This window comes from Pocillopora damicornis, chromosome 3 (genome assembly GCF_964200805.1).
Source record: "Pocillopora damicornis chromosome 3, jaPocDami1.2, whole genome shotgun sequence".
Lineage (NCBI taxonomy): Eukaryota > Metazoa > Cnidaria > Anthozoa > Scleractinia > Pocilloporidae > Pocillopora > Pocillopora damicornis.
The window spans coordinates 19,270,383-19,287,088 of NC_142672.1; the positions used below are offsets into that span (position 1 = coordinate 19,270,383).

The following is a 16,706-nucleotide window of genomic DNA, read 5'->3' on the forward strand; positions in this document are numbered from 1 at the left end:
TGGCAACCTTGCTAGCATACACTTAATATGCATCTCTCACTTAATGGCATGTATGTTGTTGAGTGGTGCAGAGATAGACAAAGCCAAAGGCATTGAATCCAAAAATTACATTCTTTAATAATGGTAACAAGATTAACATAGAGTGATAAATGCAACAACTTGAACAACTTATTCACAGTTTATTATATTACAGGTTTTCATAAAATCTGGATAATCTGTTCCATCTTTATGGACCAGCGCTGAGCTGTTGCTTTCTTAACACTTTCCACCATTCCAGCAGTCCTGTTCTGAACATCAATACAACAGCAGTTCATCCCACTGACAGACTTCAATCATCTTCTCATTCCCTTAGAAATGTTTGGTGGTGTGCTTGAAAGACTACCTTCAGCTCTACAGATTAGCATTCTCCTCCCCAAAGAATACAAAAGAATTAAGCTGCAGATTCCACAGAACTTGTTTGCTTTCTTCTCTTCCCATAGCCTTTAATGTACAATTGTAGACACAGATCTTACAACAAATTGGTACTCAAAAAAAAAATGGGTACTTTGAGTGATTCAGAATTCATTAATAAATTTTTATACATTCATCCATTTGTAAACGCTTAATTTCTGCTCATCAGCTGTAACCAGATAGTCATTTCCATTGGCAGCAAAGGGAAGAACATCTAAGATCTCTTTTCCTTGGTTGGGTAGTTTCTGCAGCTGGTTTCCATTGCTGCCATTCCATATCAAAGTCTAGGGAATAAAAAAACAAGTAAACATTTTGCACACTAAGTTGGTGTTCATCCACATAACCATACAAAAGGTAGCCATTACTCAATGCTGGGTACATGTACCTGCTTGAGAATGTCTTTCTTTTGGATGGAATTTTTAATCTTATGGCTGAGAGGTATGCTGCTGTTAAGATCATGACATGTACATACTTCTGTTCTCTTAACATAATGAAACAAATTCTTACATATTTCAGAACATTTTTGCATGAAGATAAAGTAAATAATTTTGGTTACACACATAGTTTTTTCAAGACTTTTCTTAGCATACATGTAGCCCTTTCACTTTCAGAAGTGGCCAAAAAATACTTAAATTACCAAGACAGCAAGCAGGTAATCAGAATTAAAAATAAAACTATCAAGCTTCTGATATCAAATGATAAAGACCTTCTGTTGTAAGAAGCTGTTGATACATGTGAGAAAGAGGGTAATTCTTGAGATCTTAAAAGTGAAAGGGTTAAATTTATCATCACTCTTGGCTACCCCTGATTTGTTCAAGCTTCAAGTGTAACACTGCAGATATCATTTACTGCACAGGAACATAATCAAACTGTTATACACCAAAGCTTGAGGAAAACTAGTAGTTTCGACTTTAAAGTTAATATTTTAAAGTGCAGATTGTTCTCACTTGACTTGGATAAGTAGTTGTTTGTTCAGTCTACTGTACATATATTGGATCATGTGTACTATAGGTGGACTCGGTCGACATATCGGGCGACAGTCGACCGATATATCGGTCGACTATCGGTCGACTATCGGTCGACAATCGACCGACTATCGGTCGACTGTCGACCGACTATCGGTCGATAGTCGACCGATATATCGGCCGACAGTCGACCGATAAATGTGTCGACCGATATAGTCTTAAACCATCGATACTCGACCGATACATGACCGATACTTGACCGATACATGACCGATACATGACCGATACTTGACCGATACATGACCGATACTTGACCGATACATAACCGATACTTGACCGATACTTGACCGATACATGACCGATACTTGACCGATACTTGACCGACACTTGACCGATACTTGACCGACACTTGACCGATACTTGACCGATACTTGACCGATACTTGACCGATACTTGACCGATACTTGACCGATTCACGACCGATACTTGACCGATACATGACCGATACTTGACCGATACATGACCGATACTTCACCGGTACTTCACCGATACTTGACCGACACTTCACCGATACTTGACCGACACTTCACCGATACTTCACTGATACTTGGCCGATAATTCATTGCCCCCGGGGGGGAGGGTTTATTCCACGATAAAAGATATAAAACTCTAATAAGTAATATGATTACCTCATAATTTAGATGTAAATTACGTGTCTGGAATCCAGTTTTAAATTTCTCTTGTGCCGACCATAGCGCGTATCGTCTCCGGCAGCGAATTCCAAGTCCTTACAGCGGTGAAGTAACGAAGAGACCTTAGACCATGTTTTGTACATCTTACTTTAGGTATCAAAGCATATTTGTGCCCCTTTAATTACGATGCGTGTTCTTTACTTAAAATGAATTAGCTGTAGTGGTGGGTGTCTTCTTTTGAAAACATCTGTCTATCGTAATTAACATATCTTGGGTGAGACGACCCTTTAATGTGTTTTGTAAACCAATCATATTGAGCATTCTTTCTTAATGAAGGGTCTTTGCTATAAATACATGTCATACCTAAGTGCACGGTCCTTTACCCTCTCTAGTTTTTCAAGTATACTCAACCTATTGACTTTGCCTGTTACTTTTCCGGAGATAGATGTGGTGTGAGAATTAAGGATCTGTGTTCACTTACAGTAGATCAAAATTATGAGATCTACAACGCACGATGTTTATGCGTTGGAGACTTACTACACCCTTTTCAAAGTTTAGGTTCTATTTGGTTTTATTATCTGAGCTTTGGAAGCTTATTTCATTGGACAATGAATGGTATTTTAACTTGTTTTTCCGCCGCCGCTGTCATTATTCTTTAAAAAAAAGTGTCACCGTCAGTCGATAAAGAGCACACAATTCGACTATTTAAAGGGTTAAAGACCTCCAGTTTGAGACATGACGGCAAACGGGACGTCGGTAGAGTGAACTCGCAATACTTCCAGCCGCACTCATAAAGTTTTGATTTCTATTTCATTCTATATCAAGCGCGTGTTTTTAGTAAACGTCAAAACAATTCTAACACTGTTTGTTCCCATTGGACCGCGAGTAAGGAAATTTCATTTTCCGATGATGTAGTCTTCAACGCTGGTGTACTAAATGGTGGTGACGGTTGAAAATATAGATTGTATTAGGTTCCGTAGCTTTGTAAATCCACTTCATAGGGATACAACTGTTTCGAGATATTTGTCCGACAAAATGGAGCAAAACAATGGCTGTGTGCAAGTGTTTTAAAAAAACGTTGGTTAATTTCCTTGCTGTCCTCCGTAATACAAGATGTATATTGGTAACTGCAGTTTGTCATCAAAAAAAAATTACATTTCAAAACTCAAATGGGAAATGGTTTTTGATCGCATGCATTTTAGCGAAAGCTTAATTGACTTTCTTTCCTTTGATTTGTAAAAACAAAGTAAAATACGAGAAATTGGACCTTTCTCGGAAACCTTCGATTTGTTTTTACTGCTCGGTGTATTCATTGGTTCAAATGATGTAGATATAGGATGTGAACCGCGAAGCACCCGTAATATATATAAATTGTAATTTTTTTAAAATAAATGTTTGGGTGCTGGAAGAAGGCAATACTGCCGATACAATAAATCCCCCTGGGTTACTACCATTTTAAAGGAAATTTGGGAGTCCTCACGGGGCAAAGAAAATTTGACCAAGTGGGGATTGAAGCCACGACCTCCGAATTAGATCTACCGACTGAGCTACGAGACCAGCACGGGAGCAGGTCGGGGTAATTTAGGTAGTCAATCGCGATAAATGTGCAAATGATATCATATGTACAAAACGGGGTAGTGTGGGGACATAGTTAGTAGAGGAGACTCTACTAACTATGGTGGGGAGAAATTAGCATTTGAGGGTGTGTTTGCGTGTGCTTCGTGTGAGTCTATTGCTGCATAAAATAGAAATAACATAAATTAATAATAAGAAATACAATGAAAATAAAAGAAATGAGAAATAATGAAATAATTATAAAAAATAGTAAAATAATACATATCTCGTTTCGCCCCAGGAGTCTTTGTGTGGGTAGTTATTTAAAGTTGCCCAACCCCCTACCCACGGGAAAAACTGAAAACTTCAAACATTTTCCACCCTAGGGTCACAAGGGCCGATCTTGTCCCGGGTATTACCTCGGGAGGGTGGTAACCGTAGGAAATCAGCGTTGTTGTTCAGCCTACAGGATTGAATAGTATTTTAATTTATTATTAGTTTTGTTATTGCTATTTTATCCAGTAATAGGCTCACAGGAAGCATTAAGGAAGGTCTCTTCCCAGCCCCCCCACCCCCATCACACACGCAGACACACACACCTCAAATGCTAATTTCTCTCCATACCGAGCAGTGAAAAACAAATCGACGATTTCCGTTAAAGGTCCAATTTCTAGTATTTTACTTTGCAGATTTCATGCGTATTACCCACATTTGACCGTATGTTATCTGTGTGTTACTCCATGTATTCGTATGTTACTTTTATGTTACTCATATGTATCTGTGTGCGCCCGTATGACTCGTAATTACTCGTATGTACTTGTATGTTACTCGTAGTGCTCGTGTGGTGTTTTAGTCACTATCCTTTGAGGATCAATTGAACACATGTAAGCTTATTTGCACCTTATCTTCTTCTCGCGAATGGCTATAGCACGTTTTATTCTCTTCTCTTCCATCCCAGCAAGTCGATCTCACCGTAGTGACTTCAACAGAAAAATAGCGCCATCCGAATTATTCCCAAAATCTTCGGCAAAACCTGTAGCCAGATTAGAGCCAAAATGCCAAAAACTGTGCACATTTTACCTTGAAACAATTAATGTGTCATCAAGAAATGTGCCCATAAAGAGATTCACCTCGATGCCTCTTATACATTGTATTTCATTCAGGTCTTTTTTACAACAGAAAACATATCAACTAAAATACATACGAACCATTACATCAACCGTATTTCAGTTTATAATACCCACTTATGTCCTGCGCCTGCTAGGAAACAGTCTTTCTTAATTTTTTTCTATATATTCAACACGTTTTAATGAAATTTGTCTATTTATGTGCCGCGGGATAGGGTACATTTGTCTATGTATGTGCCGCGGGATAGGGTATGGTTTTGGCGGTTATCGTTTTGCCTCTGTTAGCATTGTGTTTCCGTTGTGATCTTTAGATAGGATATGTAAATTGTATCGGCTAAAATTGCAGTGTGTAAATGGCCAGCTAAACAAAAAGCAAATTCCGCTAAAATTGTCAACAAAGCGATTTTATCGAGATTTGTGTTTTGCCGCGCGTGGTTAGCCGTTGTTTGGTTATTGTTTTTCCTTGAATAGGGTGTCATATTTCGTGTTCGGACAATTTTCGTTTGTTTCATCCTTAAAGTGGGACAGGGTTCAAGACTCTTCGAGGCACACACTTATTCAAAATTTACGGGAGTACCCCCCTCCCCCGAAACGGGACAGTTCCTGTGACCTTAGTGCAACATTGGTGCAATTTGGTATTTTTTTCAATTTTAGACTCAGAAGCATATACGGTAAAAAACCCGCTAATAGGAACCTAATTTTTTCCAAGCAAGGCTAAGAAGGTTATTATAAAAGATGGTGCTTAACTGGAAAATTTGGCTACTCAGGTTCTTTAACAGGTTCTTGTTTTCAAATAGATTGCGAGCAGTCTCTTTTGCAGTGAAATCCCACTGGAACGAACGAAGAAAAAGCGGACGTGATCGACGAGCGATGAGGGGCGAGGCCGTGATCTGCGAGCAGCAGGGGCGCCAGTCACAGCGAAAAGAGATCGTTGCTTGGCCGCTCACCGCTCGTCGATCGCGCCCTCTGCTCGCAGTCTAGTTTTCAAAATAAATGAGTTGTTTGTCATTGGAGGGCGTGGCCTATTTTTGGTATTGTATGCATAATACGTTAAAAATCCAAGCATATATTTACCAAGTTTACAAAGCTATCCAAGATAAACAGAACAAAACGCAGCATTAATACATGGAACTGTGTTGTTGCTTTGATTGAATTTCTCAAAAAAAAAGAACCTGTTTCAAAGAGGAGTTTTAATGTACAATTTTTGTCTAACATTTTCAGTTAATAGACGGTTAAGAATATATGAAGGTCATATATTTGAACTGCGGATAAAGACATGAATGAAAGTGATCTTCGCAGTGATGTGCACTACTTAGGCAGTAGTGAAAATAAGGCCTGAAAAAAAAATTCAGGCCTGTACGGGATTTGAACCCATGACCTCTGCGATACCGGTGCAGCGCTCTACCAACTGAGCTAACAAGCCAACTGGGAGCTGGTCATGATGGTGGTTCTAAATAAACCCGTGAAGTGATGAATAGACGGTTAAGAATACATGAAGGTCATATATTTGAACTGCGGATAAAGACATGAATGAAAGTGATCTTCGGTCAGAGGTCATGGGTTCAAATCCCGTACAGGCCTGAATTTTTTTTTTTCAGGCCTTATTTTCACTACTGCCTAAGTAGTGCACATCACTGCGAAGATCACTTTCATTCATGTCTTTATCCGCAGTTCAAATATATGACCTTCATATATTCTTAACCGTCTATTCATCACTTCACGGGTTTATTTAGAACCACCATCATGACCAGCTCCCAGTTGGCTTGTTAGCTCAGTTGGTAGAGCGCTGCACCGGTATCGCAGAGGTCATGGGTTCAAATCCCGTACAGGCCTGAATTTTTTTTCAGGCCTTATTTTCACTACTGCCTAAGTAGTGCACATCACTGCGAAGATCACTTTCATTCATGTCTTTATCCGCAGTTCAAATATATGACCTTCATATATTCTTAACCGTCTATTCATCACTTCACGGGTTTATTTAGAACCACCATCATGACCAGCTCCCAGTTGGCTTGTTAGCTCAGTTGGTAGAGCGCTGCACCGGTATCGCAGAGGTCATGGGTTCAAATCCCGTACAGGCCTGAATTTTTTTTTCAGGCCTTATTTTCACTACTGCCTAAGTAGTGCACATCACTGCGAAGATCACTTTCATTCATGTCATATTTTCAGTTAATCTATTTTTTTCTTAAAATCTAGGTTCTTAAAAAAGGGTTTTTTACTGTACCTGTAATAAATTCAAACATTGCAATAGTCTAGCACACTCGAGTTATTTTACGCGAGGTATTTTGAGCATTTGACGTCATTTTCCCTAATTCTCAACCAGGCTATAATTGGAACGAGATAAAGAAATGGCGACTGCAACTTCTCGGAAATAAAAATACAAATAAAAAAAAGATTTCTGATGGTCGTAATGGATTGATATTTAGCAAGGTATTTTAGACAGTCATATCTTACACGAAATTATAAAAAATGGATATGGATAGTTTGATCGTAGTAGCACTTTAAAAACATTACTTTCCCCCTACACTTCTGGAGGTGGAAGTCTACGAAAAGTTTCCATTTACCCACTTTTTGTTTAGCAATTTATTAAAGCTTTGAATATCTATCATCTTGAGGCCTCCTTTATCGTAATCATTGATCATTTGTGTCCTTTTAAGTTTGTCCCCTTTGCTTTCCCAGAGAAAGTCATATAGCAGGGTATCGATTTCCTTAAGTACACCTTGATGCGTTGGAAGAGGTTAAAACATGTACAATTTGGGATACTGCCAAAGCTTTTATTATCGTGATTTTACCTAGAAGAGTAAGTCTCCTAGCAGACCAGCTGCTTAGGATGTTTTTTACTCTCTCAATTTTCTCTGAAAAAATGGCATCACCAGAACACATCAGAACGCTTTAAAGGTAGTGCAAAATGCGATTGGAAAATTTGGAGCTATGCGATGTTTGGAGAATTTTTAATCCAAATGGCAAGAGGATTATCTGGAGGCAAAGACAACTAGATATTCATTGCAGACTTGATTTTGTTTTAGTAAGTCAAACTACAGTACTTACCCGCTTATAAGAATCTGAGTTCTCAGTTCTAAATGTACTCGTAGGGTGTACTCATGTGAATTCTAATTCAAAACCAACATGTACATACTACTGTTTTTCATACATTAATTATTTATACCAAATTTAGAGATTTTTATAGTTCATACATGTTTAAGTTCACTACTTTTGAGAGTCATGTCTTTTATCTTTGCCTGAAGATCTTTAAGGTTTATTTTCTAAAACAGGAACCTGTTTCAATTTAGGCTAAATAGGTTCTTATGTAAAGGGGGTCTAAATTGATATTTTTAGGCTAACAGGTTCGTGAATTCCAGGTTCTTATAAGCGGATTAGTACTGTATTTCCGATAGGTGGGTGCCGCGGAGTTCCCTATTTAAGGATAAAAAAAATTGATACCGTTGTTAAGGCCCAAACCCCCAAAAAGACGCCCTATTCTAGGTAAAATAACAATAATGAAAAAACAAACAAACAACGGCTGACCTCGCACTGCAAAAAGAAGTCTTTATAAAATCGCTTTGCTTATGAGTTTAACCGCCTAGTTCAGTTTCAAAAGATCATTTACTTTTCGTTTAGCTGGGTAGTTACACACTGCAATTTTAGCTGATACAATTTAGGTGGATCCCATTTTCGACATAAACTGGACAGTTAATATCGATAACGTTGTACAAGCAAAATAACGTTAAGGACCTGTTAGAGCTATAAGAGCTAAGGAATAATAATCATTTTAGGTATGTTGGATTAAGGGCAGCATTACATCAGGGATAAAGCATAAGCCGGGTAGTTTTAGGAATAATAGAAATACGTTAAGGTACAACATTAGTTACACAAGAGCGACCAACTTTACCATGTATTTTTCCATTACCAAATCGGAACATATATCGAAAAAACCTCGCACTCTTTCTTAGCCTATTTTCTTCTGAGCGATATGGTCGGTAAGTGAACCTATACTTGACCAAAACTTGACCGACACTTGACCGACACTTGACCGATACTTGACCGATACTTGACCGATACTTGACCGATCCTCGACCGATACTTGACCGATACTTGACCGATACTTGACCGATACTTGACCGATACTTGACCGATACTTGACCGATACTTGACCGATACTTGACCGATACTTGACCGATACTTGACCGATACTTGACCGATACTTGACCGATACTTGACCGATACTTGACCGATACTTGACCGATACTTGACCGATACTTGACCGATACTTGACCGATACTTGACCGATACTTGACCGATACTTGACCGATACTTGACCGATACTTGACCGATACTTGACCGATACTTGACCGATACTTCACCGGCAGTTGATCGCTACATATCGGCCGATGCATCGGCCGACAGTCGGTCGATATATCGGTTGACCATCGGTCGACTATCGGTCGACAATCGGTCAACTATCGGTCGACTATCGACCGATAGTCGGTCGATTGTCGACCGTTAGTCGACCGATAGTCGACCGATAGTCGACCGATAGTCGACCGATATATCGGTCGACTGTCGCCCGATATGTCGACCGAGTCCACCTATAGTACACATGATCCCATATATTATATCGAAAAAAAACCTTTGTCACAAGGTAGTCTAACATTCACCAATTATTATTATTTTTTATCAACTGATGATACAAAAAGAAAGCTTCCAAAATGTTACAACCAATTACTATACAACATAAGGCAAAACACTTTTTTTTCTTCTACAAGTGTTCCACTGACAATACAAGCAGGTCCTCACAATACGCACTTCAAGACGAGCCTATTCACAAACAAATAAATTTAAGGCCTTGAGCCAAATCAGTCAGCCACACCCCTAGCACACCTTGCTCTATCTCTGGAGAAACACTTATTCTGCAAAGCCAACATTGAGGCCTGCTTGCAAACTCAACCACTCAACACTCCACTCAACAGCATTAATGAACAACTACTGCAGTAACAATAATCAATTCTTTGTTGCCTTGTGTCAATTTGATGCAATAAAATGCAGCTCTCTCTTGAATTTCCTTTCACACTCACTCAAGAAAAGTACATGTACTTCTATCTACTTGAAAAAATTACACTGTTAATAGTTTTTAACCCTTCACTCCAAGATCTCATGGGTAATTCTCCTTGCTGTCTGTCATACAGTTCCTATGGTGTTTAGCTCTAGGAATTTGGTGTTGGATCAACTAATAATCCCCTAATTTACATTTGTCCTTATTCTCATTACCTGTGCACTTAATATTGTATGGCTATCATGAGGAGAAATTCTGTCTTCGTCATGCATGTGAGTTAAAGGGTAAAGGAGAAACTACCAAATGTATTTCGACTTGATCTCACCTCAGAGCACTTTGAGGGTCTGATGACACATGAGCCAAGGCAATGACAGGACAGGAACCCCCTGTTGTATTCTGAATACTCTTCAGGTAAGTTTCAGTGTTTCTTATGTCGAAAATAAGACATGTGCCATTCTGTAGCCCGCAGTAGATGTAATTGGTGTCATCTTCATTCCAAGCACATGACCAGGCAGGAACTTGTGTAATGTAACTATGATTCAAAACACAATAATTTGCTAACGCTTAAACCAAAGAGAACTTTGGGTGAGGCAAAATGTTATACCAGTGAAATTAAACTCAATACAATGTTGGCCTCAGACCATACATGATACATGTACCTGCAGTTGATTCAAGCCTTGCCCTCATTAACTAAAACACATTACTTTGTATATGATGAGTTGAATCATGCATACATTTTATTAGTGCTTACTACTGATCTATTGGAGGACAGACACATAGATGACATCACCATTGACGACATTTTGCTTTTTACCAAATAAAACAAATAGATTCTTTATTTCCGTGGGTCTTTTCAAGTCATGGATAAACAACATCAGTGACACAATAAGCTGAGCCTCGTGTGCCACTTTTTGTTTTTACCACATTTTGACATGATCTGTGATCTATTACTTAACAGACACATGGCAGCATGGAACCTACATGTACTTGTTACATAAAAAATTGCACTAAGTACTAATTCTTTTTTCTCTTAATACTCTTTACTCCACTTACGTCTGTACAACAGCATTGCTCAGCATACTGGTGACCCTGACAGTCTTGTCCATGCTTGCTATCAACAATAAACCATCACCTCTGTTGTTAAATGCCACATCATGGACGGCCTTCTGGTGAATGCGCACAAACTCACAATGCTTTGAATCTAAAGAGCTCACCTAAATTTGCACGAACATATTAAAGAAAAATTTATAAAACAAGTACATAAACATGTTCTGGAAAGGTGAGACTGTGAGACCATTGGCTATAGGTCACCTTGGATTTAATGCATAGACTTTTCATTTCAAGTCTTACAGTTTCTACTGAATGTAAAAAGATTGCATAGCATAATTAATCAACTCAAGTGAAGTTTATAAATCATAAATCCAGGAGAAAAGAACAAGATTCTAAAAATCACAGTAAAGACTAAGGAATTGAGGTTATTAAGAAAAGATATTTACTTTACCTTACCTTACCTGAGTTAACATACAAGGAGAAGATTTAAATTCAAACAAGCCTTTGAATTAGCAGGCCATACAGTAAAATATGAGATAGCATAAAATTAAATACTGTTAGTAATAATCACAGAGTTTTTACAAACCTTTACAACACCAAATCCAGGAAAGAGCTGGTTTGGTGAAGGCTTGGACACGACTAGTACAGCATGGCGTTGTTAAAAAGAAATCACTCTTGCTCCATTCTAGTGAAAACAAGTCAGAGGAAATGATAGTACTACTCTTACTAATAAGTCAAACATTGGCCAGATAATACAAATTCTTAGCTCTGATGGTGCAGCAGACAGAAAAGTAAAGTTACATCTATCTCTCAGGTTCCGACATTTTCTGGCCAAGAGATCCATCAAGATTGTTGATCACTTCACATACACCTCTGCTAATGTCATGTACTATATAACTTGCACTTAATTATTGCAAAAAGTTATACATTGGTGAAACGGGAAGATGACTTGGTGACCAATTCCAAGAACACCCTTGCGATGTAGAGAGAAATGACAAGGACGCATCCAAACCAGTCGCTAGACACTTTAATTTCCCTGATCATTCTAAGCAGCATATGGCCTTTTGCTATATCTAGGCAGTTCGGAAAGCCTCAAAACTCTAGAACAAAAATTTATCTTTCATATTAGCACTCTTAATCCCCATGGTATCAATGAGCACTTTTCATTTAACTAATTTATTCTTGTTTCTGTCACCATATTCCCACCAATAACGTCACTCCATTTCTGCATATAAACCTACACACAACTCACAATTCCTCCAATCGCTCTTATGAAGCGCTAACACTCAAAACGAGTCTATTACTGTATTCACATGTAGAAGTGGCACATACATGTAAGTGTAATTCAAGCTTTACCTGTGAAACTTGAAAAGACGTTTGTAGAACACATGATTTCCTTGATAGTAACCTCTGACTAGAGGTGCTTTGCCCAAAATTTGTTCTTACAGCTGTTGATGCCCCCTGAGATTCTGAGCTGCACTGAGAGCATGAGCTGGACCCTAAGATTTAATAAAAGACTGTACCTTTAACCTTCAAGAGTGACTAGCACTTAATTTCTCCTTACCATATCACCCCTGACAACTAAACACTGGTTTTCAGTTGCAACAGAGTCTGGGTTGATATCAGAGGTGCAGAGCAATATGATCAGGTGAAAACTTTGTTTTGATTACAGTAAGTCAATTGCAAAATTGCAAATTGCAATAAAGTTCAGGACTTATGAACAAACCTTGTACCACACCAAACTAATTACCATTGCTGCCTGCAGTTTACTTTTCATTCTGACACCTGATTGGCTTATTCGCCCCACTCCTAACTTGTGGCGTCACAGCTCTGTTGGTAGTACCAGGAGCCCATTATTTGGAGCGTTTAACTGCCCTGTATTTTTGTCACGGCGTTTTCACAAACAAGACTATTTTAAGTTTGAATTTACCACGAGTTAGGACTCCTCCTGGACGAGAGCCCATTGACCAATCAAAACTAGCGCCTGATGAATTTCTAATTCATTCGATAATATATCGAAAGGAAAATGGCAGAGAGATGCAAGGATTCTTGTGATAGTTCGAGTGCAGATTTTTGTGAAGATTTTGAAAATACTTCGAAAAGCAGCAGTTCCGAGGAAAGTGTTGGTGAAGATGAACCTGAAACGAGCTCGGCTTCGCGTCCGTCACGTTTTAAGAGAAAGAAAAAGAACAGCCAGCCACGATTGTCCAGCAAAACGACATCGACTACATCAGAGAAACAGCAAACAAAGAAGATGCGAATTAAGAGGAACAACAGTTTGAGTGATAAGTTAAAGTAGATTATAGATTGGCCGCTAAAGAGATTTCCTCAAAGATCGCTTTTCAAATGTTAACCCTAGCCCTTTCAATTTTTTTCTTGGAATGGCTATGTCATGAAATTAATCCTGTGAGTACATATCAACGATTTTAAAAATGAATTCTAACCAGTACAACATAAAGCAAGTTAACTACTTTTTGCCAGTATCGAGTTAACACCGCATGAGCCAAACTCATCTCATGATCTGAAATTTGCTCGTTTTTCATCAATTCACCGGCTAAAGAACTCTCTCATCGACTATGTGTTCCAGTCGTGATGTATCTACTACCCAAGAAATATTTCATTGTCACTCTCCACAACTTGAAGCCTAAAGATATTTTGTCAGACTGAGAAAATAAAACGACTGATACAATAGCCTGTTCTAGGCACTTAGCTTGTATTTGTATTTGTAAAATTCGCCAGGAAGACTTGGTTTTCACCAAGTTAACCTTTCCTCGCTTTCAAGGCATATAAAGGCAAAAAAACCATACATTTTCTTTTCACGTTTAGTAAAATATATCAAGTATACCAAAAGCACCATTCGTCTTTTCTCAAAGGTCCATTTTCACTCTGTCAAAGCTCTTCCAAATTCGAGACAAGCGCTATCTTGAATGGCGCAATCTTTTCTGTGACCTCCAAAGTTTCGTTTTACACTCGCGTGAGATACGTATAAGTCTTCTCCACAGCCGTTGATTACCGGTCTCGTCAAGATTGTTTTACTTACAATTTGCTTCAATATATTCGATTTTTTTCATAATGGTAAAGCGTTGTGTCGTCCAGTTTTGTACTGATTTAAACAAAACTGGGCATACAAAGCAAAGATTTCCAAATGAAGCAAATTTGAAGCAACAAAGGGTTAAATTTATTCAAGTGAAAGGAGCCCATTTCATCTAGCCGTTCGAACATTTTGTTGTTTGTAGCAGTCATTTTTCTCCCGATTGCGATGAGAAAAGCTACATGGTTGAAATGGGCCTTAGAATGAAAACACAACTTCTTCCTAGTGCTATATCGATGATTCAGGCCCTACTGAAAGCAAATGATTCTGAAGTAAAAAAGAGACCCATACAGTCGGCAGACGGCGAGGATCCGGAAGTGGCCGATCGCGACCGCACTCACAAACAACCGAGGAGAAGTTAAGCTCTTCAAAAGTTAAAGGTCATGAGAATAAGTAAAAAATTGATTTACATGGAAACCTTACGAATATTAAATAACTAAAGCTTTATCGATTCTCTAAAAAGCACTTTTTTTCTCATCTATTGAAAGATTGTGGGGAAGCCAGCTCGAGAGCCAGCGCTGAGCCCATAGAAGACACTGACCTGTCTGAACCTTTGCATGAATTCGAAACACATGTCAAAGAAAGAGAATTCGTTGATGTGGGTTTGTAATGTGATGAGCAATTTTGTTGGTTTGATATAAAAAATTTTATACATGATCCTATAATTGACCCTTATTTCTATATGGGAATTCATGCCAACCTTACTTGCTGCTTCCTTTGAGAAACCATACAAAGAAACAACAGTTGAAGAATTTGTGTCACGGTTTTCACAGCAGTGGAATTACATTCAAAGATCAGAACAACAACTTTTTTTTAAATTTTGAATATAGCTCAAAAGATCCCGATTCCAGATTGCGAAACTATCTTTTAGTATTTTCAATGGAAGCAAACACAAACCGGGTTCGATAATTATGCAGGCCACACAAAGAAATGTAGAGGTTACAACTTGCTTAAAGATGAAAATGCTTCGGAGATGAAGGAAAGCAGTACATAAATATCTCCTAACAAACAGGCACAACCGCTAGTGCTGTATGACATATATCTGCATTAACATGTACCTTTGTTCTCTCAAAGGCTAGGGGGTTTAAATCCATTGAAATAAGTTCCAAAATGCGCTGCAAAAGTATTTCGGATTTTGTTTACCGCACAAGATTTTTTTCTTTTTTTTTTGGCATTTTACAAAACATTACTCTACTTACAATACACTACAGGACTCAGTTACAATACGTCACTTACAATAATTTACTAAGAACACACTACTAACAAAGTATAGTTTACAATAAACTTGATTACAATAAATGACTTACTCTCAATTACTTACACTACCTACACAATACTCTACATTTATATTATTTTACGACGACTACTTTTAATATGTTACGGTAAATTACTTACAGTATCTTACTAATAGTATATAGCGAAATTGTATGCTTTATAATAAAATTTTACTTCTTCTGCTACTCTGCATTGCTTGGACGACACCCATCCCACAAACCGATATGTGGCAAAAGCCTATCCCATTTCTGAAAATGTTTTGCTAATTTATTCTGCTTTGCTGCTATCTTCATTTCTACCTGGTATATCTCCTCGATCTTGGCTTTATAAACTCGTATGAAGGGATTCTTAGAATTCAATTTACGCTTGTATATATAAAATTTAGCTGTCAGTATTAGATGATTTAGAATAATCAAGTCCTCTTCCGCATTGAAAACTCCAAAAAATATATCCATTATTGTAAATGTTTGAAAGTTAAATTGACATTCACCAAGCCAAGAACAGAAAGCTTCCCAGAAGGCCATTGTAACGTTGCAGTAGAAAAATATCTGTTCGAACGATTCAACCTCTTGTTTACAAAAAGTACATAAAGGCGAATCCGACAATCCCCGCCTAAACAATCTTTCGTTTGTAAATACTATATTATTTAATACTTTATATCGGAATTCTCTAATTTTAGTTTCAATTGTGACGGTAAAAGGCAAGGAGTATATTTTCTTCCAGTCAAACGGAAACTGTGGAAATTTTTCATCGAACTTTTTTCGCGCAGTTGGAGGGATATGCTTTTTGCTTTTAAACGCGTTATAAAGTGATTTGGAAGTGATTTTTGCTAGCATTACATCAGAATTTTCTAACTTCAAATAAATTATGTCATCTGTATGAGAAGGGAGATGTTGAGCGCTTTGTCTAATAATACGCCTCCAGTCACGAGGAATGGCGTCCACGATGCTCATTAACCTAAAATTTGGTATCGGAGATAAATTTGCATGTAATACCTTCACACCCTTTAAGAAGATTCCAGCGTCAGAAATGAGATCACCGATCGTAACAATTCCTTTAGAAAGCAAGTGTTTTTCGAAAAGTGAGATCTTTTGGACAGTAATATTTTTATTGTTCCATATAACCTGGTGACCTACATCTTCATACGAAAGTATCGAAGGTTGCCTTAACATGGACCAAGCGTCCGGGCACTCCTTATAAAAGGTCGGAAGTTAGATAGGTAACTGTCTGGTATCAAAATTACACTTAAGAACAAATTCTCCCCCTACCTGAGAAAGGAAGTAAGTCAATGTTATTTTCCAAGAGTTGTTATAATCTTTATTTGTAAATCTTTTTAATACCATCACCCTCTGTGCGAGGATCATCTTAAGCCCTCCATCCTCGATATCATTGATAAGAGCGGTGCATTAATTTTATCATTGTCTTTCCAATTAAAACGGTACATCAGACTGT

The 16,706-nt window shown here is 38.0% G+C and overlaps 2 protein-coding genes across 4 annotated transcripts in view; both read right to left on the minus strand.

Moving 5' to 3' along the window:
• The window catches only part of LOC113664996 (uncharacterized), a 50,783-nt gene that overhangs the window by 18,826 nt on the left and 15,251 nt on the right, over positions 1-16,706 (minus strand). The window lies entirely within an intron of this gene.
• LOC149048681 (E3 ubiquitin-protein ligase rfwd3.L-like) lies at positions 93-12,654 on the minus strand. Its single transcript, XM_089202012.1, has 4 exons — positions 11,475-12,654; positions 10,892-11,052; positions 10,164-10,370; positions 93-734 (listed from the first exon to the last, which is right to left on the minus strand). The coding sequence occupies exons 2-4, from the start codon at positions 10,942-10,944 to the stop codon at positions 728-730; spliced, it is 267 nt and encodes an 88-aa protein (XP_089058138.1). The 5' UTR covers positions 10,945-11,052; positions 11,475-12,654; the 3' UTR covers positions 93-727.

Bases quoted from the DNA above. Each gene is read 5' to 3' on its own strand.
- LOC149048681 (XM_089202012.1), bottom strand. From the start codon at position 10,944: ATGGACAAGACTGTCAGGGTCACCAGTATGCTGAGCAATGCTGTTGTA. The intron at 10,371-10,891 runs GTAAGTGGAGTA...TTTGAATCATAG, and splicing joins AGCAATGCTGTTGTACAGAC to TTACATTACACAAGTTCCTG.